Source organism: Lithobates pipiens, unplaced genomic scaffold, assembly GCF_037356315.1.
Source record: "Lithobates pipiens isolate NorthernLeopardFrog02 unplaced genomic scaffold, aLitPip1_a1.2 Scaffold_8, whole genome shotgun sequence".
Taxonomy (NCBI): Eukaryota; Metazoa; Chordata; class Amphibia; order Anura; family Ranidae; genus Lithobates; species Lithobates pipiens.
In genome coordinates this window covers 620,460,537-620,488,309 of record NW_027507903.1, presented here as the reverse complement: position 1 = coordinate 620,488,309, position 27,773 = coordinate 620,460,537, and the positions used below count along the sequence as shown (strand labels likewise).

At 46.5% G+C, this 27,773-nt stretch overlaps 2 protein-coding genes across 2 annotated transcripts in view; one reads left to right on the top strand and one right to left on the bottom strand.

Annotated features, from left to right (window-relative positions):
* The window catches only part of LOC143962359 (uncharacterized), a 71,093-nt gene extending 50,159 nt beyond the window's left edge, over positions 1-20,934 (bottom strand). The window contains exons 1-2 of the mRNA XM_077471653.1: positions 20,831-20,934; positions 1,561-1,603 (exon numbers count right to left, since the gene is read on the bottom strand). Coding sequence (XP_077327779.1) covers positions 1,561-1,570 — 10 coding nt within the window. The 5' untranslated portion in view covers positions 1,571-1,603; positions 20,831-20,934. The remainder of the gene's footprint in view (positions 1-1,560; positions 1,604-20,830) is intronic.
* Positions 20,935-26,217: 5,283 nt separating this feature from the next.
* FIS1 (fission, mitochondrial 1) overlaps positions 26,218-27,773 on the top strand; it is a 34,005-nt gene continuing 32,449 nt past the window's right edge. The window contains exon 1 of the mRNA XM_077470752.1: positions 26,218-26,375. Coding sequence (XP_077326878.1) covers positions 26,331-26,375 — 45 coding nt within the window. The 5' untranslated portion in view covers positions 26,218-26,330. The remainder of the gene's footprint in view (positions 26,376-27,773) is intronic.

Genomic DNA, 27,773 nt, shown 5'->3' with positions numbered 1-27,773 from the left:
GACACCAACAACGGGGCGCTATTCCTACCATTGACACCAACAACGGGCCGCTATTCCTACCATTGACACCAACAACGGGGTGCTATTCCTACCATTGACACCAACAAAGGGGTGCTATTCCTACCATTGACACCAACAACGGGGCGCTATTCCTACCATTGGCACAAACAACGGGGCACTATTCCTACCATTGACACCAACAACAGGGCACTATTCCTACCATTGACATCAACAACGGGGCGCTATTTCTACCATTGACACCAACAACGGGGCACTATTCCTATCATTGTCACCAACAATGGGGAGCTATTCCTACCATTGACACCAACAACGGGGCACTATTCCTATCATTGTCACCAACAACGGGGCACTATTCCTACCATTGACACCAACAACGGGGCACTATTCCTATCATTGACAACCAACAACGAGACACTATTCCTACCATTGACACCAACAACGGGGCACTATTCCTATCATTGTCACCAACAACGGGGAGCTATTCCTACCATTGACACCAACAACGGGGCACTATTCCTATCATTGACAACCAACAACGGGGCACTATTCCTACCATTGACACCAACAACGGGGCACTATTCCTATCATTGACAACCAACAACGGGGAGCTATTCCTACCATTGACACCAACAACGGGGCACTATTCCTATCATTGTCACCAACAACGGGGAGCTATTCCTACCATTGACACCAACAACGGGGCACTATTCCTATCATTGTCACCAACAACGGGGAGCTATTCCTACCATTGACACCAACAACGGGGCACTATTCCTATCATTGTCACCAACAACGGGGAGCTATTCCTACCATTGACACCAACAACAGGGCACTATTCCTACCATTGACACCAACAACGGGGCACTATTCCTATCATTGTCACCAACAACGGGACGCTATTTCTACCATTGACACCAACAACGGGGCACTATTCCTACCATTGACACCAACAACGGGGCGCTATTCCTACCATTGACACCAACAACGGGCCGCTATTTCTACCATTGACACCAACAACGGGGCGCTATTCCTATGAGAGCTTTTGGTCGGAAAATGCGACCGTGTGTACGCTCCATCTGACTTTTACTGGCAGAATTCCCGCCAGCAAAAGATCGAGAGCAGATTCTCTATTTTTCGGTCGAAAAAGGTTCCGGTCGGAAATTCCGATTGTCTGTAGCAATTCCGACACGCAAAATTCCTACGCATGCTCGGAGACAATTCGACGCATGCTCGGAAGCATTGAACTTCATTTTCTCGGCTCGTCGTAGTGTTGTACGTCACCGCGTTCTTGGCGGTCGAAAGATCAGAGGACTTTTGTGTGACCCTGTGTATGCAAGCCAAGCTTGAGCGGAATTCCATCGGAAAAACCATCCAAGATTTTTCCGATGGACAATCCGCTGGCGTGTACGGGGCATTAGGCTGGGTTCGCATTATACTGCTACAGTAGTGTAATGCATGTGTTAAAACGAACCACACCACTCGATAACACAATACCGTCCATTGAAAAGCATTGGACCGCACTAAAAATGCACTTCTTACCTGCAGACATGTTTTTCTGGAGACAGGAATTCGAATATATTCACTAAGGAAACAAGAAAAAGATGATTATTATCACAATAATTCTGAATATTCTTAAGCAACTTGTGGCTGACGCTGTACCGCTGGGAATAAGTCTCAGTATCTGTTCTTATTGTGTATGTGTGGACTCTGCACAGTACCACTTCTCTTGTCCTGTATACCGGGTGTAATTAACCACTTCAGCCCCGGAAGGATTTACCCCCTTCCTGACCAGAGCACTCTTTGCGATTCTGCACTGCATCGCTTTAACTGACAATTGCGCGGTCGTGCGACGTGGCTCCCAAACAAAATTGACGTCCTTTTTTCCCCACAAATAGAGATTTCTTTTGGTGGTATTTGATAACCTCTGCAGTTTTTATTTTTTGCGCTATAAACCAAAAAAGAACGACAATTTTGAAAAAAAAAAAAAAAAAACAACATTTTTTACTTTTTGCTATAATAAATATCCCCAAAAATATATAAAAGAAAAATGTATTTCCTCAGTTTAGGCCGATATGTATTCTTTTACATATTTTAAGTAAAAAAATCGCAATTAGCGTATATTGATTGGTTTACGCAAAAGTTATACCGTCTACAAAATAGGGGATAGTTTTATGGCGTTTTTAATATCATTTTTTTTATTAGTAATGGCAGCGATCTGCAATTTTTATCATGACTGCGACATTATGGTGGACAGATCGGACACTTTTAGCGTTACTTTGGGACAATTGTCATTTATACAGCAATCAGTGCTATACAAATGCACTGGAGAAGAGTGCGGAGGGTATGATGGGTGCAGTATATACAGGAAAGGAGTGTGAAGGGGGTGATGGGGGCAGTATGTACAGGAGAGGGGTGCAGAGGGTATGATGGGGGCAGTATGTACAGGAGAGGAGTGTGGAGGGTATGATGGGGGCAGTATGTATAGGAGAGGAGTGCGGAGGGTATGATGGGGGCAGTATGTACAGTAGAGGAGTGCGGAGGGTATGATGGGGGCAGTATGTACAGGAGAGGAGTGTGGAGGGTATGATGGGGGCAGTATGTACAGGAGAGGAGTGTGGAGGGTATGATGGGTGTAGTTTGTACAGGAGAGGAGTGCTATGATGGGGGCAGTATGTACAGTAGAGGAGTGCAGGTGGTATGATGGAGGCACTATGTACAGGAGAGGAGTGTATGATGGGGGCACTATGTACAGGAGAGGAGTGTGGAGGGGATGATCGGTGTAGTATGTACAGGAGAGGAGTGCTATGATGGGGGCAGTATGTACAGTAGAGGAGTGCGGAGGGTATGATGGGGGCAGTATGTACAGTAGAGGAGTGCGGAGGGTATGATGGGGGCAGTATGTACAGGAGAGGAGTGTGGATGGTATGATGGGGGCAGTATGTACAGGAGAGGAGTGTGGAGGGGATGATGGGGGCAGTATGTACAGGAGAGGAGTGCGGAGGGTATGATGGGGGCAGTATGTACAGGAGAGGAGTGTGGAGGGGATGATGAGTGTAGTATGTACAGGAGAGGAGTGCTATGATGGGGGCAGTATGTACAGGAGAGGAGTGTGGAGGGTATGATGGGTGCAGTATGTACAGGAGAGGAGTGTGGAGGTTATTATGGGTGGAGTATGTACAGGAGAGGAGTGTGGAGGTTATTATGGGTAGAGTATGTACAGGAGAGGAGTGTGGAGGGTATGATGGGTGTAGTATGTACAGGAGAGGAGTGCTATGATGGTGGCAGTATGTACAGTAGAGGAGTGCAGGTGGTATGATGGGGGCAGTATGTACAGGAGAGGAGTGTGAAGGGTATGAGGGGTGCAGTATGTACAGGAGAGGAGTGTGGAGGGTATGATGGGGCAGTATGTACAGGAGAGGAGTGTGGAGAATATGATGGGGCAGTATGTACAGGAGAGGAGTGTGGAGGGTATGATGGAGGCAGCATGTACAGGAGAGGAGTGTGGAGGGTATGATGGGGGCAGTATGTACAGGAGAGGAGTGTGGAGGGTATGATGGGGGCAGTATGGGGAGGGGTTTCTTGCGGTGTCTGTGGGGTGACTATGGAATGATGTCCCTCAGCTGGGGGGTAGTAAGCGGCTCGGAGTGATGTCTGTATGAAGTGGTCTGGGGGTGATATAAGCTGGGGGGGGGGGAAGTTGGGGGCTGAGAAGTGATCAGATAGGGATGTCTATAATTTAAAAATATACCGTATATACTCGAGTATAAGCCGAGATTTTCAGCCTCTTTTTTGAGGCTGAAAGTGCCCCCTCGGCTTATACTCGAGTCACCGCTGTCTGACTGCTCGATCAGCGTATCGAGCAGACAGACGGCGGACATTAAAATTCAAAAGCCGCGCCTCCTTCTCCGCCTCCGCCTGTGATAGGCGGAACACTGAATTTACCAGCAGTCAGTGTTCCGCCTATCACGGACATCCGCTCATCCTCGTACTACGGACGAGGATGAGAGGATGTCCGTGATAGGCGGAACACAGGCTGCTGGGAAATTGAGTGTTCCGCCTATCACAGGCGGAGGCGGAGGCGCGGCTTTTGAATTGTAGAATGGCCGCCGAGAAGAGCGGCGATCCTGGAGCGGCGATCCATCGGCACGACACGGGACGGAGGAGGCACGGGACGGAGGAGGCACGGGACGGAGGAGGCACGGGACGGAGGAGGCACGGGACGGAGGAGGCACGGGACGGAGGAGGCACGGGACGGAGGAGGCTCGGGACGGAGGAGGCTCGGGACGACGGCGGCTCGGGACGGAGGCTCGGGACACAGGTAGGCTGGACACACACACAAGGCTGCACGGACACACACACAGGGATGGATGGATGGACACACACACACACACACACACACACACACACACACAGGGATGGATGGATGGATGGATACACACACACACACACACACAGGGATGGATGGATGGATGGATACACACACACACACACACACACACAGGGATGGATGGATGGATGGATACACACACACACACACACACACACACACACAGGGATGGATGGATGGATGGATACACACACAGGGATGGATGGACGGACACACACACAGGGATGGATGGATGGATGGACACACACACAGGGATGGACGGACACACAGGGATGGACAGCCATGTCTCACCCTCGGCTTATACACGAGTCAATAAGTTTTCCAGTTTTTTGGGGGTAAATTGGGGGCCTCGGCTTATATTCGGGTCGGCCTATACTCGAGTATATACGGTACAATAATACTATTCAATGAAAACAGTGTGTTATAATATGCTGCCCCCCCCCCAGCACTCTGTATGTACAGATGATATGAAGGTAATGTATGACCATTTATATATCCCGTGTTATCCAGGCTCTGAGTCTGGACTATGGGGGGTGTAAACTCACCACATACACACGGGGTTAAGTGAATGGTCATAAATGACATCACATGATCTGGACAGAGGATGGGGGAAGTTTGTGTACAATAGATAAGCGAGCTGCTTGGGAGATACTGTGATGGATTGCAGACTCTCCCCTCCCCCCCCACACACACACACACACACACACACACACACACACACACACTGCTGTCTCTTCTGATTCTTAAACCTTCACATAAGAAACTCTCCTGGAACTTTGCTTAGTATAATAAAAAGTCGGCTCACCTCCTAGAGAGCAGCGGGCAGCTCCACTGATCTCCTCCGCCACGCCTCGCCCTTCTCTTAGACCACATCACTAGTGATTGCAGAGGGGGGGGGGGGGCAGAAATAACGGAAATCCTGCAGGAGCCTGGAGGGGGGCCACAGAAAGGAGCTTCAGATTCCCAACACACACAAAAGCACAGTGTGTGTATTTATTGAGAAGGAATGATAGCGCTGCTGTGACTGTCTCCACAGTGGGATGTATTCTAATCAAACTAAACCTAAGGAGGAAAAAAAAGTGCATCAACGTAAATAAATGAATGAAAAACGAGCTAGCTGTACACCCCTAAGTATTCGAGAGAGAATAAAAAAAAAGAAGAGTTCCCTTTGGGGTTTTCAGGCAGCAACAAGAAGCAGAGATAAATCCGTGAAAAGTTATATTTATTTTATTGATTCAGCGGCTTATTTGCCATCATAGATTTTAAAAAAATACAGGCTCTGGTATATAATATTATAGCATATCAGTGGATAAACAGTATATGCAACATTTAAATACAAAATAGGTTACAGGAACCATTTACAAGTACAGCACTTTTTCAAAAGTTGCAAAATAGCACCGGGGCTGCCCAAATGCGTTTCAACCTTCAGGGAGTCAGCGTCTTCTTCAGGGGGTAAAAAAAAAAGCAACAAAGCCCTGGCGAAAGGAGTAGTTATACTGTATGTTCTGCCCCAATGCGTTTCGACCTTCAGGGAGTCCGGGTCTTCTTCAGGGGGGTAAAAAAAGCAACAAAGCCCTGGCGAAAGGAGTAGTTATATTGTATGTTCTGCCCCAATGCGTTTCGACCTTCAGGGAGTCCGGGTCTTCTTCAGGGGGTAAAAAAAAAAGCAACAAAGCCCTGGCGAAAGGAGTAGTTATATTGTATGTTCTGTCCCAATGCGTTTCGACCTTCAGGGAGTCCGGGTCTTCTTCAGGGGGTAAAAAAAAAAGCAACAAAGCCCTGGCGAAAGGAGTAGTTATATTGTACGTTCTGCCCCAATGCGTTTCGACCTTCAGGGAGTCCGGGTCTTCTTCAGGGAGTAAAAAAAAAGCAACAAAGCCCTGGCGAAAGGAGTAGTTATATTGTATGTTCTGCCCCAATGCGTTTCGACCTTCGGGGAGTCAGGGTCTTCTTCAGGGGTAAAAAAAAAAGCAACAAAGCCCTGGCGAAAGGAGTAGTTATATTGTATATTCTGCAGGTAATCCAAAAAAAAAAGGACTTTCGATATAATAGGTTTTAACTGAAAAATGAATGTAATATCAAAACTTATTTTTGATAATATTTACCAGTTCCACCGAACCAATGCTTTTTCAACCAGAGACTTCTAATAAAATCTGAAAAAGGGAACAGTGCCTTCCCTCAAAGGGTCATCCTGGATCCGCTGCCCCCACTATTTTGACCCACCTCAGCCACCCACCAAGATGGACACGGGGGGGGGACAAAAGAAGGGGAGAAAAAAGGCGGAACGCGACTTCACGGGGGGCATCAAACGCTAGCTTACAAGGATTGACAGTGTCTGGAGTTTCCCCCCGGGTGATCAGAGGAACAGAGGACGAGGTTCTTGGCACACCCAAGGTGGCCACACCTAAAAATAATGCAATATGATATGATATGGAGCAAATACATCACAAAAAAAAATGTATATTATAACTAGTTGTTTGACTGGAGTATTGCGTATATTGTGTTAATCTACAAAAGCATAGATAAGTGGGAATAGTGAAATGAGAGGGGAATGCCACTTTGTTTCCCAAGTAATGTTTAACCACTTCCCGACCAGCGCCGATGTACGTCGACAGAATGGCACGGGCAGGCATATTGGCGTACAGGTACGTCCAATATTCAATGCTGCCCTGCCATCGGGAGCGCTGGTCGGGACCCCCGTGAGTCCGGTCACGGGACCCGCAGACTCAATCGCCGCGGGCATCCCCGCGATCGTCTCACGGAGCGGCCGAATGGAGGAAATGCCGTGTAAACAGCATTTCTCCATTCTGCCTAGCAACTAGTGACGCTGATCTCTGCTCCATGTGATTGGAGCAGAGATCAGTGTTCACTTAATGAAAGCCCAACCCCCCCACAGTTAGTAACACACCCCTAGGAACACTTAACCCCTACACTGCCACCCACTGGTTAACCCTTTCACTGCCAGTGTCATTTACACAGGAATCACTGCATTTATATAGCAGTGATTACTGTATAAATGACAATGGTCCCAAAAATGTGTCAAAAATGTCCGATGGGTCCCCCACAATGTGGCAGTCACAATAAAAATCGCTGATCGACATTACTAGTAAAAAAAAAAAATAATAAAAAATTATTAATAAAAATGCTATAAAACTATCCCCTATTTTGTAAACGCTATAACTTTTGCGCAAACCAATCAATAATCGCTTATTGCGATTTTTTTTTACCAAAAATATGTAGAAGAATACGTATCGGCCTAAACTGAGGGAAAAAAAAATGTAAAAAAAGTAAAAAATAATGCGTTTTTTTCAAAATTGTCGCTCTATTTTTGTTTATAGCGCAAAAAATAAAAACCGCAGGGGTGATCAAATATTATCCAAAAGAAAGCTCTATTTGCGGGAGGGACATCAATTTTGTTTGGGAGCCACGTCGCACGACCGCGCAATTGTCAGTTAAAGCAACGCAGTGCCGAATCGCAAAAAGTGGTCTGGTCTTTGACCAGCAAAATGGTCCGGTCTGCAAGTGGTTAAACAAATAATAAACAGGTGTGATATTCCATATTGTGACAATCAGTATTATGCTAAATAATGTGACTGTAGTTCAAAAATGACAATAATAATAATAATAATAATAATAATAATAATAAACTAGTAATGCAAATAAACCAAAAATGTGTGACTGTGTAAAAGAAAAGAAATAAAAAATCTCTGCTTCTTGTTGCTGCCTGAAAACCCCCAAGGGGAACTCTTCTTTTTTTTTTTTTTGTATTCTAATCAAGCTCCCCCCTGCCAAAATGGTCTGTCCGGGTTTCAGGCAGTCTGAAAACTGGGCAGATGATTCAGAACCGGGACTGTCCGGGTGAATCCCGTACAGGTGGCAACCCTATGATGATGTCACGTCATCACCATAGTTGCCAACTTTGTAAAAAAAAAAAAATTTTGGCAGTAGGCGGAGTCATGCTATAATTTGGGGGCGGGGGCATGCGTTTATAGGTGTGGCATAGAAAATGGCAAAAATGCGGCGCGCGCAGTGCGCCGTGGCGAAAAATTGGCGTGTCTTATGGTAAATAGTGGGCGTGGCTTACATAGGGCGTGGCTCAAAGGGGTGTGGTTAGAGTCTGAGATGAATGCGGGATGGAGAGGGAAAGGAGGGGGATGGAGAGAGGGAAAGGAGGGGGGGAGAGGGAAAGGAGGGAGGGAGAGAGGGAAAGGAAGGGGGGAGAGGGAAAGGAGGGGGGGAGAGGGAAAGGTGGGGGATGGAGACAGGGAAAGGAGGGGGGATGGAGAGAAAGGAGGGGGGGAGAGGGAGAGGGGAGAGGGAAAGGAGAGACAGCAGCCCCCCGATCCTACACCACAATAGCAATATGTGTTTTCCAGAGTTTGACAATCAGCAGATAAAGATACTCCAAATACCTGATGTTAGCGCTTCAATCATCCCGGCGCCATGATTGTTATGGTGTCAGGATGATTGAAGCGCATTATTTCTATTATTACATTGTAATATGAAATGAAATCATTCAACTCACCATAATGCAGAATCAGTGGGAGCCCTGAGTGTGTCACTTGCCACGTTGCCTGCCACCACATGCCATCAGGTGTCCCAAGCGGAGTCTGTCCTTACATCAGGTGCCCCATCAGAGGTACCTTCCTCACATCTGTGTCCATCAACAGAGCCCCTCCTTACATCTGGTGCCCCTCTGACATCCACAGACCGCCCGCCCACATCCTGCACAGACCTGCCCCCACATCTCCAGACCGGCCCCCGACATCCACAGACCGGCCCCCGACATCCACAGACCAGCCCCCGACATCTACAGACCGGGCCCCGACATCCACAGACTGGCCCCCGACATCCACAGAATGGCCCCCACATTCACAGACTGGCCCCCACATTCACAGACTGGCCCCCGACATACCACTGGCCCCCACATTCACAGACTGGCCTCCGACATCCACAGACTGGCCCCCGACATCCACAGACTGGCCCCCACATTCACAGACTGGCCCCCACATCCACAGACTGGCCCCCAACATACCACTGGCCCCCACATTCACAGACTGGCCCCCACATTCACAGACTGGCCCCCACATGCACAGACTGGCCCCCACATCCACAGACTGGCCCCGACATCCACAGACTGGCCCCAACATCCACAGACTGGCCCCCACATTCACAGACTGGCCCCCGACATCCACAGAATGGCCCCCACATTCACAGACTGGCCCCCACATTCACAGACTGGCCCCCGACATACCACTGGCCCCCACATTCACAGACTGGCCCCCGACATCCACAGACTGGCCCCCACATTCACAGACTGGCCCCCACATCCACAGACTGGCCCCCGACATACCACTTGTCCCCACATTCACAGACTGGCCCCCACATTCACAGACTGACCCCGACATCCACAGACTGGCCCCCAACATCCACAGACTGGACTGGCCCCGGCATCCACAGACTGGCCCCCGACATCCACAGACTTGGCCCCACATTCACAGACTGGCCCCCACATCCACAGACTGGCCCCCGACATACCACTGGCCCCGACATCCACAGACTGGCCCCCACATTCACAGACTGGCCCCCAACATACCACTGGCCCCGACATCCACAGACTGGCCCCCGACATCCACAGAGTGGCCCCCACATTCACAGACTGGCCCCCACATCCACAGACTGGCCCCCGACATACCACTGGCCCCCACATTCACAGACTGGCCCCCGACATCCACAGACTGGCCCCCGACATCCACAGACTGGCCCCCACATTCACAGACTGGCCCCCACATCCACAGACTGGCCCCCAACATACCACTGGCCCCCACATTCACAGACTGGCCCCCACATTCACAGACTGGCCCCCACATGCACAGACTGGCCCCCACATCCACAGACTGGCCCCGACATCCACAGACTGGCCCCAACATCCACAGACTGGCCCCCACATTCACAGACTGGCCCCCAACATACCACTGGCCCCCACATACATCCACATACCATGACTGGCCCCCGACATCCGACTGGCCCCCGACATCCGACTGGCCCCCGCCCCGACATCCACAGTGACAGACTGGCCGCCGTTGCCGCGCGGAGACGTTTAACTGTGGCATCGCCCACTGCACTTTACACTGACACAATGGCAGCGGGGGTGGGCGGCGCCACAGGTGTAGACCAACTTCTGGTCTTCTTAAAAATGGCGGCCGGCGGAGACATTGCGGAGACATTGTCTCCGCCGGCCGACGACCTCTAGCGGCCGGCGGCAAAAACCCGGGAAATTTCCCGGGACAAACCGAATTTCCCGGGACATTTCCCGGGACAAAATTAATTCGGGACAAATGTCCTAATCCCGGGAATGTCCTGGGAAATTCGGGACAGTTGGCAACTATGCATCACATAGTTGGAAACCAGGAAGTGCCTTATCCAACTCATAGTTGGAAATCAGGAAGTGTTTTTATCCAGCTCGTAATATGAAACCAGGAAGTGTTTTTATCTGGCCTGTAGTTCGAAACCAGGAAGTCTTTTATCTGGCTCGAAGTTCAAAACTAGGAAGTTTTTTTTATCTGGACTGTAGTTCGAAACCAGGAAGTGTTTTATCCGGCTCGAAGTTCGAAACCAGGAAGTGTTTTTATCTGGGCTATAGTTCGAAACCAGGAAGTGTTTTATCCGACTCGTAGTTTGAAACCAGGAAGTGTTTTATTTGGCTCGCAGTTTGAAACCAGGACGTTTTTTTTTATCTGGCCTGTAGTTCACAACCCAGAAGTGTTTTATCCAGCTCAAAGTTTGAAACCAGGAAGTGTTTTATTTGGCTTGTAGTTCAAAACCAGGAAGTGTTTTATTTGGCTCATAGTTTGAAACCAGGAAGTGTTTTTTTCTGGCCTGTAGTTCGAAACCAGGAAGTGTTTTATCCGTCTCATAGTTTGAAACCAGGAAGTGTTTTATTTGGCTCGTAGTTCGAAACCAAGGAGTGTTTTTATCCGACTTGTAGTTCGAAACCAGGAAGTGTTTTTATCCGACTCGTAACTCAAAATCAAGAAGTTTTTTATCCGACTCATAGTTTAAAACCAGGAAGTATTTTATCCGGCTTGTAGTTTTAAACCAGGAAATGTTTTATCTGACTTGTAGTTCAAAACCAGGATGTTTTTTTATCCGACTCCTAGTTCTAAATTAGGAAGTGTTTTATCCAACTCATAGTTCGAAACCAGGAAGTGTTTTATCCGTCTCACAGTTTGAAACCAGGAAGTGTTTTATCCAGCTCCTAGTTTGAAATTAGGAAGTGTTTTATTTGACTCGTAGTTCGAAACCAGGAAGTGTTTTATCCGTCTCGTAATTTGAAACCAGGAAGTGTTTTATTTGGCTCATAATTCAAAACCAGGAATTGTTTTATTTGGCTTGTAGTTTGAAACCAGGAAGTGTTTTTATCTGGCTCGTAGTTCGCAACCAGGAAGTGTTTTATTTGTCTCGTAGTTCAAAACAAAGGAGTGTTTTTATCCGACTCATAGTTCGAAACCAGGAAGTGTTTTTATCCGACTCGTAAATCAAAACCAGGAAGTTTTTTATCCGACTCATAGTTTGAAACCAGGAAGTATTTTATCCGGCTCATAGTTTTAAACTAGGAAGTGTTTTATCTGACTTGTAGTTCAAAACCAGGACTTTTTTCTATCCGCTCCTAGTTCAAAATTAGGAAGTGTTTTATCCGACTCATAGTTCGAAACCAGGAAGTGTTTTATCCGTCTTGTAGTTTGAAACCAGGAAGTGTTTTATTTGGCTCATAACTCAAAACCAGGAAGTGTTTTATTTGGCTCATAATTCAAAACCAGGAAGTGTTTTATTTGGCTTGTAGTTTGAAACCAGGAAGTGTTTTTATCTGGCCTGTAGTTCGAAACCAGGAAGTGTTTAATCTGTCTCGTAGTTTGAAACCAGGAAGTATTTTAGCCGTCTCGTAGTTCACAACCAGGAAGTGTTTTATTTTGCTCGTAGTTCGAAACCAAGGAGTGATTTTATCCGACTCGTAGTTCGAAACCAGGAAGTGTCTTTATCCGAATCGTAAATCAAAACCAGGAAGTTTTTTATCTGACTGATAGTTTAAAACCAGGAAGTATTTTATCCGGCTCGTAGTTTTAAATTAGGAAGTGTTTTATCTGACTTGTAGTTCGAAACTGGGACTTTTTTTATCCGCTCCTGGTTCGAAATTAGGAAGTGTTTTATCCGACTCATAGTTCGAAACTAGGAAGTGTTTTATCCATCTCGTAGTTTGAAACCAGGAAGTGTTTTATCCGTCTCGCAGTTTGAAACCAGGAAGTGTTTTATCTGGCTCCTAGTTCGAAATTAGGAAGTGTTTTTATCCGACTCGTAAATCAAAACCAGGAAGTTTTTTATCCGACTCATAGTTTAAAACCAGGAAGTATTTTATCCGGCTCATAGTTTTAAACTAGGAAGTGTTTTATCTGACTTGTAGTTCAAAACCAGGATGTTTTTTTTATCCGCTCCTAGTTCTAAACCAGGAAGTGTTTTATCCGTCTCGTAGTTTGAAACCAGGAAGTGTTTTATCTGGCTCGTAGTTCGCAACCGGGAAGTGTTTTATTTGGCTCGTAGTTCAAAACAAAGGAGTGTTTTTATCCGACTCATAGTTCGAAACTAGGAAGTGTTTTTATCCGACTCGTAAATCAAAACCAGGAAGTTTTTTATCCGACTCATAGTTTAAAACCAGGAAGAATTTTATCTGGCTCATAGTTTTAAACTAGGAAGTGTTTTATCTGACTTGTAGTTCAAAACCAGGACTTTTTTTTATCCGCTCCTAGTTCGAAATTAGGAAGTGTTTTATCCGGCTCCTAGTTCGAAATTAGGAAGTGTTTTATCCGAGTCGTAGTTCGAAACCAGAAAGTGTTTTATCCGTCTAGTAGTTTGAAACCAGGAAGTGTTTTATTTGGCTCATAACTCAAAATCAGGAAGTGTTTTATTTGGCTTGTAGTTCGAAACCAAGGAGTGTTTTTATCCGACTCATAGTTCGAAACCAGGAAGTATTTTTATCCGACTCGTAAATCAAAACCAGGAAGTTTTTTATCCGACTCATAGTTTAAAACCAGGAAGTATTTTATCTGGCTCGTAGTTTTAAACTAGGAAGTGTTTTATCTGACTTGTAGTTCAAAACCAGGACTTTTTTTTTATCTGCTCCTAGTTCGAAATTAGGAAGTGTTTTATCCGACTCATAGTTCGAAACCAGGAAGTGTTCTTTCGTCTCGTAGTTTGAAACCAGGAAGTGTTTTATCTGGCTCGTAGTTCGCAAACAGGAAGTGTTTTATTTGTCTCGTAGTTCAAAACCAAGGAGTGTTTTTATCCGACTCATAGTTCGAAACCAGGAAGTGTTTTATCCGTCTTGTAGTTTGAAACCAGGAAGTATTTTATTTGGCTCATAACTCAAAACCAGGAAGCGTTTTATTTGGCTCGTAGTTTGAAACCAGGAATTTTTTATCTGGCCTGTAGTTCAAAACCAGGAAGTGTTTTATTTGGCTCATAGTTTGAAACCAAGGAGTGTTTTTATCCGACTCATAGTTTGAAACTAGGAAGTGTTTTATCTGACTTGTAATTCAAAACCAGGAAGTTTTTTATCCGCTCCTAGTTCAAAATTAGGAAGTGTTTTATCCGACTCATAATTCGAAAACCAGGAAGTGTTTTATCCAGCTCTCGGGAAGGAGTGTTTTTACAGGCACTTGTGGGCGGCTTTGTAAGTAGTTCACATATTTTAATACAGAATCCTTGTACAGTTGTACACTATGTGGCACTTTCGGCTTTCATCTCACATTTGCATCGGTTGAATCCATTTGCAGAGGTGCTAGAGGATTGGATGGCTGATCCGGAGGATGCCTTACCCCTCAACAGGAACCATTGTTATGCGTATGCTTGTTTTGACTCTTACTGATATCTAAGAGTCCATAAACTCTGGTAAGAGTTCCTACTGCACACTGAGGTGGTGGAACACTTGGAGATTTTATGATGTTGCAAGATTCACTTCTTTTGGGACAATCTTTATCACAGTTTTGTATTTTTGGGGACTTTTTTTTCTATATTTTTCTGTTTTGCTTTTTTGTTTTTTATGCATTTTGACTTCATGCATTTGCCAATTTTGACATTTTAGAAAAAAAAAAACACATGGAGAGAGAAAGAGGGCAAACAACCCGGACAGGATTCTTCAGGGAGGAACAAAATATTTTTTTAGAAAAAAATTACTTTTTTTATAACTAATTCCACCGTCTAGAAAAGATTTTATAAAAAAATAAAATAGATACCTCCACCACATAGTTATGTAGAATGATAACATTATCATAACATGGATTGCAACAACAACCACACGTTCATAATACCACAATTAACCGCCATCATGTTACGTTGCTTCTTCTGAGGCGACCCGTATACAATCTCCTCCCCCCACAGTCCAAGGTGGAGGCAAGAGTAAGAAGGCTCCCAGGGGGAACCCATGGAGGTACCCCTCATCTGTTGATAGAAGGTACCAAGAAATTGAAAAAAGTTGTGTGTCAACATGAATTCTAGTATTTCCAAAATGAATTCATTTTGGGCCCCCAAAAGAGAAAGTTTTTTTTTCAGGTAAAATTTAACTCCAAGAAGTGCCCGCTCATGTGGGATTGGCGCGTATAGTAATTCCACGTCAATCCCAATGAGGATAGCCCCATGTGGGAAGGGGGTTCCATCTAGTTTGCTAAGAACATCTCTTGTATCTCTGACAAATGAAGATAGATCACGTACAAGTCCAGCAATTAGGGCATCCATATATTTGCCTAATCTCTCCAGGGGGTCCTTGATGGCAGACACTATAGATCTACCTGGGGGTTGGATCATGGATTTATGGAGCTTAGGAATGGTGTAGAATGTAGGTGTGTTAAATTCTCGAACAGATAATTCTGTTCCTTTTTAGTTATAAGGTCTGCTTCGGAAGCAAAAAAGTTTCTGATTAAGAATTTCCACAGTTCTTGGAAAGGGGTTATGACAGCTTACGATAGGTAGACACATCGGAAATCTGTTACATAACTTCCTGTTCCTACTGGTTTTCTGTTAGAAGGATTCTGTTTCCACCCTTGTCACTACCTTTATTTATTAGGTTAGGTGCTTCCTGCAGTTCTTTTAAAGCAGATCTCTCCTTTTTAGAAAGATTATGGAGACCTTCCCAGGTCCAATTCACTTTAGATAGATCTTGTTTTATCTGATTCAGAAAAAGACTAATCCATTTGCGTTTGGACAAAGGGGGCATGGTTACAGATTTGATGGGTCTTGCATGGGTGTATGTAGACAATGTTGATTCTATATTAGATTCGGGGTCTAGATTTTCCTCAAGTAGGGACACCAAAGTGCGAAGTGCTTACTCCTCCTCCTTATTGTGATAAGTGACAGTTTGAGTGTTCTGGCGATTAGAGTGCCAGTATCTAAAGATGACTTTACATAAGAAGAGGCTGACGTCCTCAAACTCGTTCATAGCAGAGTTGGGAGAGAAGGATAGTCCCCTCTTAAGTAGGGAAATGTGATGACGATTAAGGCGAAATTCTGTGCGGTTACCCACCTTCAGATCTAGACCCTGTGTGTCGTCAAGGTCCAGGACCGAATGAGAAACCATTGTTTCGCCTAGCGCCTTCGTGTACTGGCTCTGAGTTCCCTTGTTTTTCGCCCTTGATCTTTTTCCCTCTCCCTGTCTGCCACACGTGTCAGATTTTTTTGTTATTTGCCTCTCTGAGTGGCCTGAGGGTGGCCTTTGGAGGGACCTGGGTTGTCTCCCCCCCCACCCCTGAGTTTTCTCTAAAAAAAGGTCACCGTTTTCACACTGGGATCTCCTTCACTGTCGGAAGAGGAGCAATTTGAATTGTTGTGGGTATTGGGAAGGGGCTTCTGACTTCTTCTTCTACGGGATAGACTCCTCGCTCTCTGTATGGTTAAATCAAATACTTCATCCCTTTCCAAATCCAATAAATTCTGTTGAAATTTTTCCTGTTTGTTGGTTCTAAGATATTTTTGGGTTCGCTCTACTTCTTTTTTTTAAGGGATTCCTTGAATCTCTCAAAGTCAGGATTCTGTTTGTGGGGTTCCAAAAGTCCCACACTGTTATCTATTTCTGTTTTGGTCTCTGCTAGCTGTAGTAATTCCTCATCAACAATTAATCGCATAACCTCAATTCCACGATCCTGGCAACTTTTTTTCCAGATATCGAGAAATCTCGGTGTGTGTAGATGTCCTGCTGGGATCACTTTTTCCCTGAGTCCTCTTGGGATGATCAATGTGGGATTCAATGTGGGATTTTAGGGACGAGATATCCCATTTCCTGTTACGGTACTTAATTGATAGTTTTTTATGAATTTTAAATAGTTTTTTTGAGGGAATTATCTACAGATTCCTGTGACCTTTGTTCACTAGAAAATGCAGTTTGAATCTCAAAGTCAATTCTTTCATCCAGTAGATCAGCCATAGAAAATAAGAAGTTTTAAATATAAACACAAAAAAGAGAAAAGTACTGTTCAATATACACAAAAAATAATAGTAGTAATGAGGAGAGTTACCAAAAAAGACTGCAAATAAACCCACAGTGATTAACAATTAGCTCTAGTCTTAGCCCTTCTACACACGTTCGGAAATTCCGACGGAAACGGTCCGATCGGATTTTCCAACAATATAATCCGATCGGACCTTTTCCGTGTGGACTCTATCGCAAATATATGTCGGCAGAAGAGCACATACTGTACAGGCATATTAATGTACCTGTATATTGCCCTTTAAGATGCAGCATTGTGGGCGTGCCTGCCGCGAGCTCCGTGAGTGTGATCGCGGGTCTTGCAGACTCAATGTCCCGGAGGGATACCCGCGATCATCTCTCCCGGAGAGGAAGAACAGGGAAATGCTGATGTAAACAAGCATCTCCCCGTTCTTCCTAGTGACAGGACACTCCTCATAGCTCCCTGTGATCGGGAGCGGTGATCACACACAGCCCCTCCGCCCCACAGTTAGAATCACTCCTTCGGACACACTTAACCCCTGCAGCGCCCCCTATTGGTTAACCCCTTTACTGCCAGTCACATTTACACAGTAATCAGTGCATCGCACCGATCGCTGTATAAATGAAAATGGTCCCAAAATAGTGGCAAAAGTGTCCAATGTGTCCACCATAATGTCGCAGTCATGATAAAATTTGCTGATCACCACCATTACTAGTAAAAAAAAAAATTATTAATAAAGATGCCATAAATTTATCCACTATTTTGTAGACGCTATAAATTTTGCGCAAACCCTTCAATAAACACTTATTGCGATTTTTTTTTGTACCAAAAATATGTAAAAGAATACGTATCGGCCTAAACTGAGGAAAAAAATGTTTTTTTTATCTCTTTTTTGGGGATATTTATTATAGCAAAAAGTAAAAAATATAGCTTTTTTTAAAAAAATTTGCTCTATTTTTGTTTATAGCGCAAAAAATAAAAACCGCAGAGGTGATCAAATACCACCAAAAGAAATCTCTATTTGTGGGGAAAAAAGAACGTTGATTTTGTTTGGGAGCCACGTCGCACGACCGCGCAATTGTTAGTTAAAGCAACGCAGTGCCGAATCGCAAAAAGTAGTCTGGTCTTTGGCCAGCCAAATGGTCCAGGGCTGAAGTGGTTAAAGGAGAATTATACAAAAAAAAAAAAGAAGGATTAGTTAAACCCACGAGTGCTTATATTTACCACTACTGTTCCTTTATATTGGCTTTTAAAATGAAAAAATGCAGTGATTTAGAAATTTTATGAAGGGTTTAGCACTCTAATGCTGTGTACACACGGTTGGACTTTCCGACGGAAAATGTGCAATCGGAGCAGGTTGTCGGAAATTCCGACCATGTGTGGACTCCATCTGGCTTTTTCCATCGGAATTTCCGACACACAAAGTTTGAAATCTGGATCTAAAATTTTCCGACAACAAAATCCAATCGCGTAAATTCCGATCGTGTGTAGACAATTCCAACGCACAAAGTGCCATGCATGCTCAGAATAAATTACGAGACGGAAGCTATTGGCTACTGGCTGCTGAACTTCCTCTTTATAGTCCCGTTGTACGTGTTGTACGTCACCGCGTTCTTGGCGGTCGGAAATTTCGGACAACTTTGTGCGACCGCCTGCATGCAAGACAAGTTTGAGCCAACATCCCTCGGAAAAAATTTGATGGCTTTTGTTGTCACAATATCCGATTGTGTGTACAGGGCATAATGCCGCGTACACACAGTTGGAATTTTGGTCGGAAAAAGCTCTGATGGTTTTCCCAACGGAATTTCCGATGGGATTTCGCTTAAGCTGTCTTGCCTACACACGGTCACACCAAATTCCGACCGTCAAGAACACGGTGATGTACAACACGTACGACGGGACTAAAAAAAGGAAGTTCAATAGCCAGTAGCCAGTAGCTTCCGCCTCGTAGTTGAATCTGAGCATGCAAGAGTTTTTGCGTGTCGGAATTGCATACACAGGATCGTATTTTTGGATAGGAACTTTTACCGACCGAAAAATTGAGAACCTGTTCTCAATCTTTTGCTGGCCAGCAAAAGTCCGATGGAGCATACACACGGTCGCATTTTCCGACATAAAGCTCTCATCGGTCTTTTGCTGGGCGAATTTCCGATCATGTGTACGCGGCACAACGCACCATTTGAAGAAAAAGCCCGTACATTTTATATACAACTTTACAGATCAGACCAAAATGAGGGATAAATGAGGAGGAAAGTGGGACAGAGGGACTTTGTTCCAGATCTGGGACAGTCCCTGGCAATCAGGGACAGTTGAGAGCTGTGACAACATGCTCCCAGGGGAAATGCATCTTCTCACTTCTTCTATGTGTACTAAGTGTCATATGATGCTCTGTAAATATCACCCCGAGGGCACTATGCCTTAAACTGAAGCTCCAGCTATGGGCAGATGCTGGTGGGTTGAAGGGTTCAAAATCTGCCCCCTCTTCAATGCTGAGCTCATTCCGCAAAAGCTGGTGACCCGCCTGTCCCGCAGGACTTTGATTTGGCTGCAGTAGCTGAGCTTGTTGTAAAAATGCTAGAGACCTGGATGCCCTACAGGTCCATGACTTGGGGTTCCTGGCCCAGTAATAGGGCTGCCACCTCATCCCTTTAAAACCGAACAAATATTAATTACACAGGTTCTGGGGCACTTAAACCCCCCCTCCTGCCCAAACCAATTTTCAGCTTTCAGCGCTGACGCACTTTGAATGACAATTGCGCGGTCATACAACACTGTACCCAAATTACACTGTTATAATTTTTTCCCCCACAAATAGAGCTTCCTTTTGGTGGTATTTGATCACCTCTGCGGTTTCATTTTTTGTTAAAAGAAATTTAAAAGACCGATTTAAAAATATATATATATATATATATTTTGTTCTAAAATTTTGCAAACATTACATTTTTCTCCTTTATTGATGTATGCTGATAAAGCTGCACTGGTGGGCACAGATGGGCATCAATGGACTGCACTGATGGGCACCAATAGGCGGCACTGGTGGGCACCAATAGGCGGCACTGGTGGGCACTGAGAGGTGGCACTTAAGGGCATTGATAGGTGGCATTGGTGGGAACTGAGAAGTGGCACTAATAGCTGGCACTGATAGGTGGCACTGATAGCTGACAGTGATGGGCACTGATGAATGGCAGTGATGGGCACTGATGGGTTAAACTGAAAGGCAGCACTGCTAGGTGTCACTGATTGGCACCACTGGTGGGCATTGATAGGTGGCCCTTGTGGGCATTGTTAGATGGCATGCATGGGCATTGATAGGTGGCAGTGGTGGGCACTGAGAAGTGGCACTAATAGCTGGCACTGATAGGTGGCACTGATGGGTGGCAGTTTTGGGCACTGATAGGTTAAACTGAAAAGCAGCACTGCTAGGTGACACTGATTGGCACCACTGGCGGGCATTGATAGGTGGCCCTTGTGGGCATTGATAGGTGGCACTCCTGGGCATTGATAGGTGGCAGTGGTGGGCACTGTGGGCAATGGCAGGTGGCACAGAGGAGGAAGCAGCTGTGCCTCCTTCCTCTTTGGGACCGATGTCCCTTGAGCATAAGCCGGTGATCGGCTTTTTTTCCTCCTCACGCTGTCAGCGCAAGGAGAAAAAAAGCCTATTACCAAGTGTTTGTTTACACACGTGATCAGCTGTCATTGGCTGACAGCTGATCACGTGGTAAGGGGCCGGGGCCAGCCCCTTACTTGCATCGGTGATCACCCAGGTCTCGGTGAGTCGGCAATCACAGCACGCGCCCTGCAGGGGGCATGCAAAGGGGAGGACGTCGTTTGACGGCCTCGCGGAAATTCAGGTCTGCGCTGTAGCCGCCATTCGGCTATAGCGCGGACCTCAAGTGGTTAAGGTGGTAATTAAACTCACCTGGTGACTTACCTGCATTAAACTAGCCTCAGAAGCCGTGTAATTCATATGTGTTCGGGTTTAAAGGGATGAGGTGGCAACCCTACTCAGTAAGTATCCAAAGGTCAGCCAGGCGAGAAGTATTTACAGGAAGAGCTCAGCACTGTCTGTCTGTCTATTACTCTACCAGCAAGTTTGCTGGAAGATGATAGATAATCAGCGGCTGATCTACAGAGGATAAAGATAGATAAATGAATCAGAGAGTGCAGTGAGTACCTGTAATTAGCGGCTGGGTGTAGATTGTCAGCTCCTGTGTCTCACCCCCCCGGGCTGTGTGCGGAGTCACAGATCTGGAAGTCAGTCCGCGTTTTCCTCTCCTCTAATTACTCCCCATACCAATCATTCTCATATTTCAAAATCTGATTGTGTAATGTCGCTCTGCAGCAGGAAGAAGTGCCTGTGGGCTGTGATGATAAACTGTCTGATTGCCCGCAGATGGTCTTTCATCACAACACCCAACACGTCCCTGGAATAACAGGGCTTTACGTTTGAGGGCCTCATTCACACAGACATTGAAAATAGGCGGCTTACAACAGGGAGCGGATGGAGGTGTACACACCGCTGTGTTTGTGTGCTTTTACGTGGCAGCAAAAATAGCTCTATCTGCAAAGTTTGCCAGGCATCTGTACTTTGCAGTTGCCACCATCCACTTCTATTAACCACTTGCCGACCGCTCCACGCCGATATATACGCCGGCACATTGGCAGCGGTGGGCAAATTGGCGTACTTGTACATCCCCTTTAATTTGCGGGGCTAGTGGGCGCGCGCCCGCCACGTACAGCATGACTGTGTCCGCAGGTCTCGTGGACTCGATGCCAGCCGATGTCCCGTGATTACGTCACGGAGATGCCTATGTAAACAAGACATTTTCCCGTTATGCCTAGTGACATGTTGCCTCGCAGTTGCCTCGAAGTTGCCTCAAAGTTGCCTCAATGTTGCCTTGAAGTTGAGCAGAAATGGCCTTGAAGTTGCCTAAGGGCCGGTTCACACAGCGAGGCGAGGCGAGGCGACACGGCTCGCCTCGCCTCGCTCCCGCAAGTCGCCCCCGTTCTGTACAATGGAACCGTTCTGAGAGGAGCGACTCGAGTCGCTCCGACTCAGAAAAAAGGTTCCTGTACTACTTCGGGGCGACTTCGGGGGCGACTTGCATTGACTTCTATACAGAAGTCCTCTGCAAGTCGCCGCTGAGCTCCCCGCAGGTCGCGGCGAGGTAAGTCGGAGACGCCTCGCCACGCCTCGCTGTGTGAACCGGCCCTTACAGTGGCTTTAAAGTTGCCTCGAAGTTGCCTAGAAGTTGCCTCCAAGTTGCCTCGAAGTTGCCTAGAAGTGGCCTCGAAGTTGCCTCGAAAATGCCTAGAAGTGGCCTCAAAGTTGCCTAGAAGTGGCCTCAAAGTTGCCTCCAAGTTGCCTAGAAGTGGCCTCGAAAATGCCTAGAAGTAGCCTCAAAGTTGCCTCAAAGTTGCCTAGAAGTGGCCTCAAAGTTCCCTCGAAGTGGCCTCAAAGTTCCCTCGAAGTGGCCTCAAAGTTGCCTAGAAGTGGCCTCGAAGTTGCCTAGAAGTGGCCTCGAAGTTGCCTAGAAGTGGCCTCGAAGTTGCTTAGAAGTGGCCTCGAAGTTGCTTCAACGTTGCCTTCAAGGCATTGTAACTGTGGGCACTTGGGCTGTGCCTTCACAGCCGGGCACCCACTGCGCATGCGCGAGCGGCGCCGTGCACCGTGATTGGCTGCGCAATCATCTGGGACCGGTCACGTTTCCCAGATGATTCACAAGAGGGAGGGGGCAGAGCTGAGCCCTTCCTGTGCCGAGGGAAAGTGATGTCATGAGCCCAGGCACTGAAGGAGTAAGACTACAAGGGACCCCCTAGCAGCAGGCATTTAGAGGTGAGTAAATAAAAACATTTCCAAACTTTTTTTTTATTATTATTTTTTTAGGCACATTCATGCATTTTTTTTTTTTTGGGCAGAACACCACTTTACTGTACACTAATGAAGTTGTTCCGACTTCAGAAAAGGTTCCCGTACTACTTCAAGGCGACTTCTAGCCAACTTGTACCCATTGATTTCAATGGAAGTTGCCCCCAAGTCGGATCCTTATATTAATTGATGTGATTTGGATCCGACATTAGAGGAAGATTACCCAGAAGTTCCCCGAAGTTGCCTTGCAATAGCGGGGCAGTAGTGGGGCAGATGATAAAAGGGGTACATTGATGGGGTAGATGAGCAGGGGGGGTTACAGTGGTGGAACAGAAGAGAAAGGGGAGGGGGTACAGTGGTGGGGCAGATGTGCAGGAGGTACAGTGGTGGGAGGAATGACAAGGGGGTTCAGTGGTGGGACAGGAAAGCAGGGGGGTACAGTGATGGGGCAGATGAGCAGGGGGGGTTCAGTGTTGGGCAAGATGAGGGGGGTTCAGTGTTGGGGCATAAGAGCAGGGGGTACAGCGGTGGGGCAGATGTGAAAGGTGCATTGGTGGGACAGATGAGCAGGGGGTTACAGTGGTTGGGCAGAAGAGCAGGGGGTACAGATGTGGGGCAGATGTACGGGGGAGGAATAGTGGCGGGGACAGATGAGAAAGGAGATATATTGGTGGGAGAGATGAGCAGGGGGTTACAGTGTTGGGGCAGAAGAGCAGGGGTAACAGATGTGTGGGAGGTACATTGGTGGGGCAGGTGAGAAAGGGGGTTACAGTGGTGGGGCAGATGAGCAGATAAGTTTAGTGTTAGGACAGATGAGAAGATGGGTAAGCGGTGACACAGAAGAGCATGGGGGTATGAGCGTGGGGCAGATGTACAGTGAGGTACAGTGGTGGGGCAAATGAGAAAAGGGGAACACTGGTGGGACAGAAGAGCAGGGGGGATACAGTGGTGGGGCAGATGTGCAGGGTCGTACAGTGGTGGGGCAGATGTGCAGGGTAGAACAGTGGTGGGGCAGATGAGAAGGGGGATTACAGTGGTGGGGCAGATGAGAAGGGGGATTACAGTGGTGGGGCAGATGAGAAGGGGGATTACAGTGGTGGGGCAGATGAGAAGGGGGATTACAGTGGTGGGGCAGATGAGAAGGGGGGTTACAGTGGTGGGGCAGATAAGAAGGGGGTTACAGTGGTGGGGCAGATGAGAAGGGGGTTACAATGTTGGGGCAGATGAAAAGGGGGATTACAGTAGTAGGGCAGATGAGAAGGGGGATTACAGTGGTGGGGCAGATGAGAAGGGGGATTACAGTGGTCTGAGGTGTGAAGGTGCAGGAATTGGGGCTGATTTCAGGAAAAGTCTGCATGTGTTTTTGATGCAGAAGAAAACCACATTGGAGTGCATAGAGTGTGAACTGACCCTTACAGCAGCTAGGCACAATGGGCAGACACAGAACACACAGCACTCTGAACACTATTGGGGTTTATAGTCCAAGGTGTTTGGTATGAGGCACGGCGAGCGCTTTTTGAAGTTGTAATTTTTTGGAAAATTAAGATTTTTTTTTTTTTTAAATTACATAGTGCAGTACATTGACAACACGTGACTGGTGTAGCAGGGATCAAGGCCAGAGCTAATCACATGGTACAGCTGGGCTTTGATCGGGCCTGTCTGTACCATGTGATCACACTAACCAATCACAGCTAGCAACAAAATTGATGGCATGAAAGGAAGCCATCCATTGCGTACAACTGTCATGCGACCTGCTGTGATTGGTAACAGGAGTCACATGGTAACGCCAGCCAGCCAATCTCTATCAGTCTCTTGTACTGTATTGATGATCTCTATTGGTCTCTTGTACTGCATTGGTAATCTCTATCGTTCTCTTGTAGTGTATTGATCTCTATCGGTCTCTTGTACTGCATTGGTAAACTCTATCGTTCTCTTGTAGTGTATTGATCTCTATCGGTCTCTTGTACTGCATTGGTAATCTCTATCGGTCCCTTGTGATGTATTGGCAATCTATCGGTCTCTTGTAGTGTATTGATCTCTATCAGTCTCTTGTAGTGTAGTGATGATTTCTATCGGTCTCTTGTACTGTATTGATGATCTCTATCGGTCTCTTGTAGTGTATTGATCTCTATCAGTCTCTTGTACTGTATTGATGATCTCTATCAGTCTCTTGTACTGTATTGATAATCTCTATTGGTCTCTTGTACTGCATTGGTAATCTCTATCGGTCTCTTGTGCTGTATTAATAATCTATCGGTCTCTTGTACTGTATTGATCTCTATCGGTCCCTTGTACTGTATTGATGATCTCTATCAGTCTCTTGTACTGCATTGGTAATCTCTATCGGTCTCTTGTGCTGTATTGATAATCTATCGGTCTCTTGTAGTGTATTGATCTCTATCGGTCTCTTGTACTGTATCGATGATCTCGATCGGTCTCTTGTGCTGTATTGATAATCTATCGTCTCTTGTGCTGTATTGATCTCTATCGGTCTCTTGTGCTGTATTGATAATCTCTATCGGTCTCTTGTACTGTATTGATAATCTATCGGTCTCTTGTACTGATGATCTCTATCGGTCTCTTGTACTGTATTGATAATCTCGATTGGTCTCTTGTACTGTATTGATGATTTCTATCGGTCTCTTGTACTGTATTGATCTCTATCAGTCTCTTGTGCTGTATTGATAATCTATCGGTCTCTTGTGCTGTATTGATCTCTATTGGTCTCTTGTGCTGTATTGATAATCTATCGGTCTCTTGTACTGTATTGATAATCTATCGGTCTCTTGTACTGTATTGATAATCTATCAGTCTCTTGTACTGTTTTGATGATCTCTATAGGTCTCTTGTGCTGTATTGATAATCTATCAGTCTCTTGTGCTGTATTGATGATCTATCAGTCTCTTGTGCTGTATTGATGATCTATCAGTCTCTTGTGCTGTATTGATGATCTATCAGTCTCTTGTACTGTATTGATCTCTATCGGTCTCTTGTACTGTATTGATCTCTATCGGTCTCTGGTAACTTCTCGTCCATCTCCAATAATCTGTAGCATGGGACGGATCTGTAATAATCATATAATCCGGTGACGGTCTCTGATAACACAGACCTTGTGATATATTGAGAGTCTCTAAAATCTCCTGTTCTCTGTCTCTGGTAATGAGGTCCGTCTCCCCTGTAGGTTGTCCCCCAGACTCCAGTAACACGGCACTGCCCGGCTCCGCCGGTCTCCTATCACTCCTGGGCTCTCTCTATGACCGTATATAGCGTGTGTCCGTATATAGCGGCCTCGTGACAGTGACGTCCCCTGCCACGTGATCCTCGAGCGTCCCGTGGCGGATCCTTCTTCTGGCGTACGTGCACCAGGAACCAAAATGGCCGCCAACAGACCAAAGCATTATTGCCCCTGCCCACAGTAGACATGACGACCGTAGATAGTCGTATTTGCGTTTCCCACACCTAAGATGGCCGCTTCGGATTAGTGACGTTCGAGGGTGCAAAAAGAGAAAACACCGGAGATACGAGGGAAGAGTGCGCCTGATATACTCCGCTTCCTGCTGGGATGGAGGCCGTGCTCAATGATCTGGTGGCCGTGGAGGATCTGGTGGTGAGAGCGGGAGGAGGGGCGGGACGGTGTGGGCTGTGAGGAGCTCGGTATCTTGTAGCAACCAATCAGAGTTCACTCTTCTGAGGATCGGAAGCGATGGATGCTGATTGGTTGCTCTGGGTTACCGCTCTAACGGAGCGAGACGGGTTCTTGATTTGTTGCTATAGGTTACCAAATACCAAAACAAGATAGGCGCCGATTGGTTTATCTCAGTTACCTGTCTGGACAAGAGGGATGCCGATTGGTTGCTATAGGTTACTACACTGGACAGGATCGATGGTGATTGGTTGGCCTGGTTTACCAGCCTGTACAAGAGGGAAGCTGATTGGTTGCTAGTCTGTACACGATGGGTGCCAATTGACCACCCTGGATTACCAGTCTGGACAAAGTAGATGCTGATTGGTTGATCTTGGTTACCCGTTTGAAAAAGAGGGATGCTCATTTGTTGCTTTGGGTTTCTACGCTTCTACACAAAATGGAAGCTAATTGGTTGCTCTGGGTTAGCAGCCAGCCATAGTGATATGTACACGCCGTGTCCTCCATGACTGGACCACCATCCCTTCCTTATATTATGTCCCCCCCCCCCCCCCCTTCATAATAACACGTCTCCTGAGCCCCCATGTCCCAATAAAACAAAAACCGCCAAACATGATGACGCGCTGTCAAAAATAAACCCTGCCCACATGTGATTTAAGGGTACATTTACCCCCGGCACGATACGGGCCACGCGGCGTGTCACTTTTTTGCGTGTTTGTGGTGGGACAACATCAGGCACCCCGTTCACTAAAGTGGGCGTCCCTCCACATGACAAGAACGCCAAAGCCACCCCCCACCCACTTTTTTTGTGGTGAGCCAAGTGCATTTTAGTATGACAGAACGCGCTACTGCTACTCGTGTTTGGGGGGGGCAGGAGGGGGGGGGGCGTGAAGAAATCATGGCGATGTGCGTTTTACCACTTTTTTTTTTTTTTTTTCGCGCCACACAACCGTGTACCCTCCACCTGTGTTCAGTGTTCTGTGACAGAGTCATTGTCCATCATATGATTGCCGTACTGAGCGATTGGCTGGACAGAGAGGGGCGTATAGAGGCCTGCAGTCGTCTATGCGAAGTGTAGAGGCCTGCAGTCGTCTATGCGAAGTGTAGAGGCCTGCAGTCGTCTATGCGAAGTGTAGAGGCCTGCAGTCGTCTATGCGAAGTGTAGAGGCCTGCAGTCGTCTATGCGAAGTGTAGAGGCCTGCAGTCGTCTATGCGAAGTGTAGAGGCCTGCAGTCGTCTATGCGAAGTGTAGAGGCCTGCAGTCGTCTATGCGAAGTGTAGAGGCCTGCAGTCGTCTATGCGAAGTGTAGAGGCCTGCAGTCGTCTATGCGAAGTGTAGAGGCCTGCAGTCGTCTATGCGAA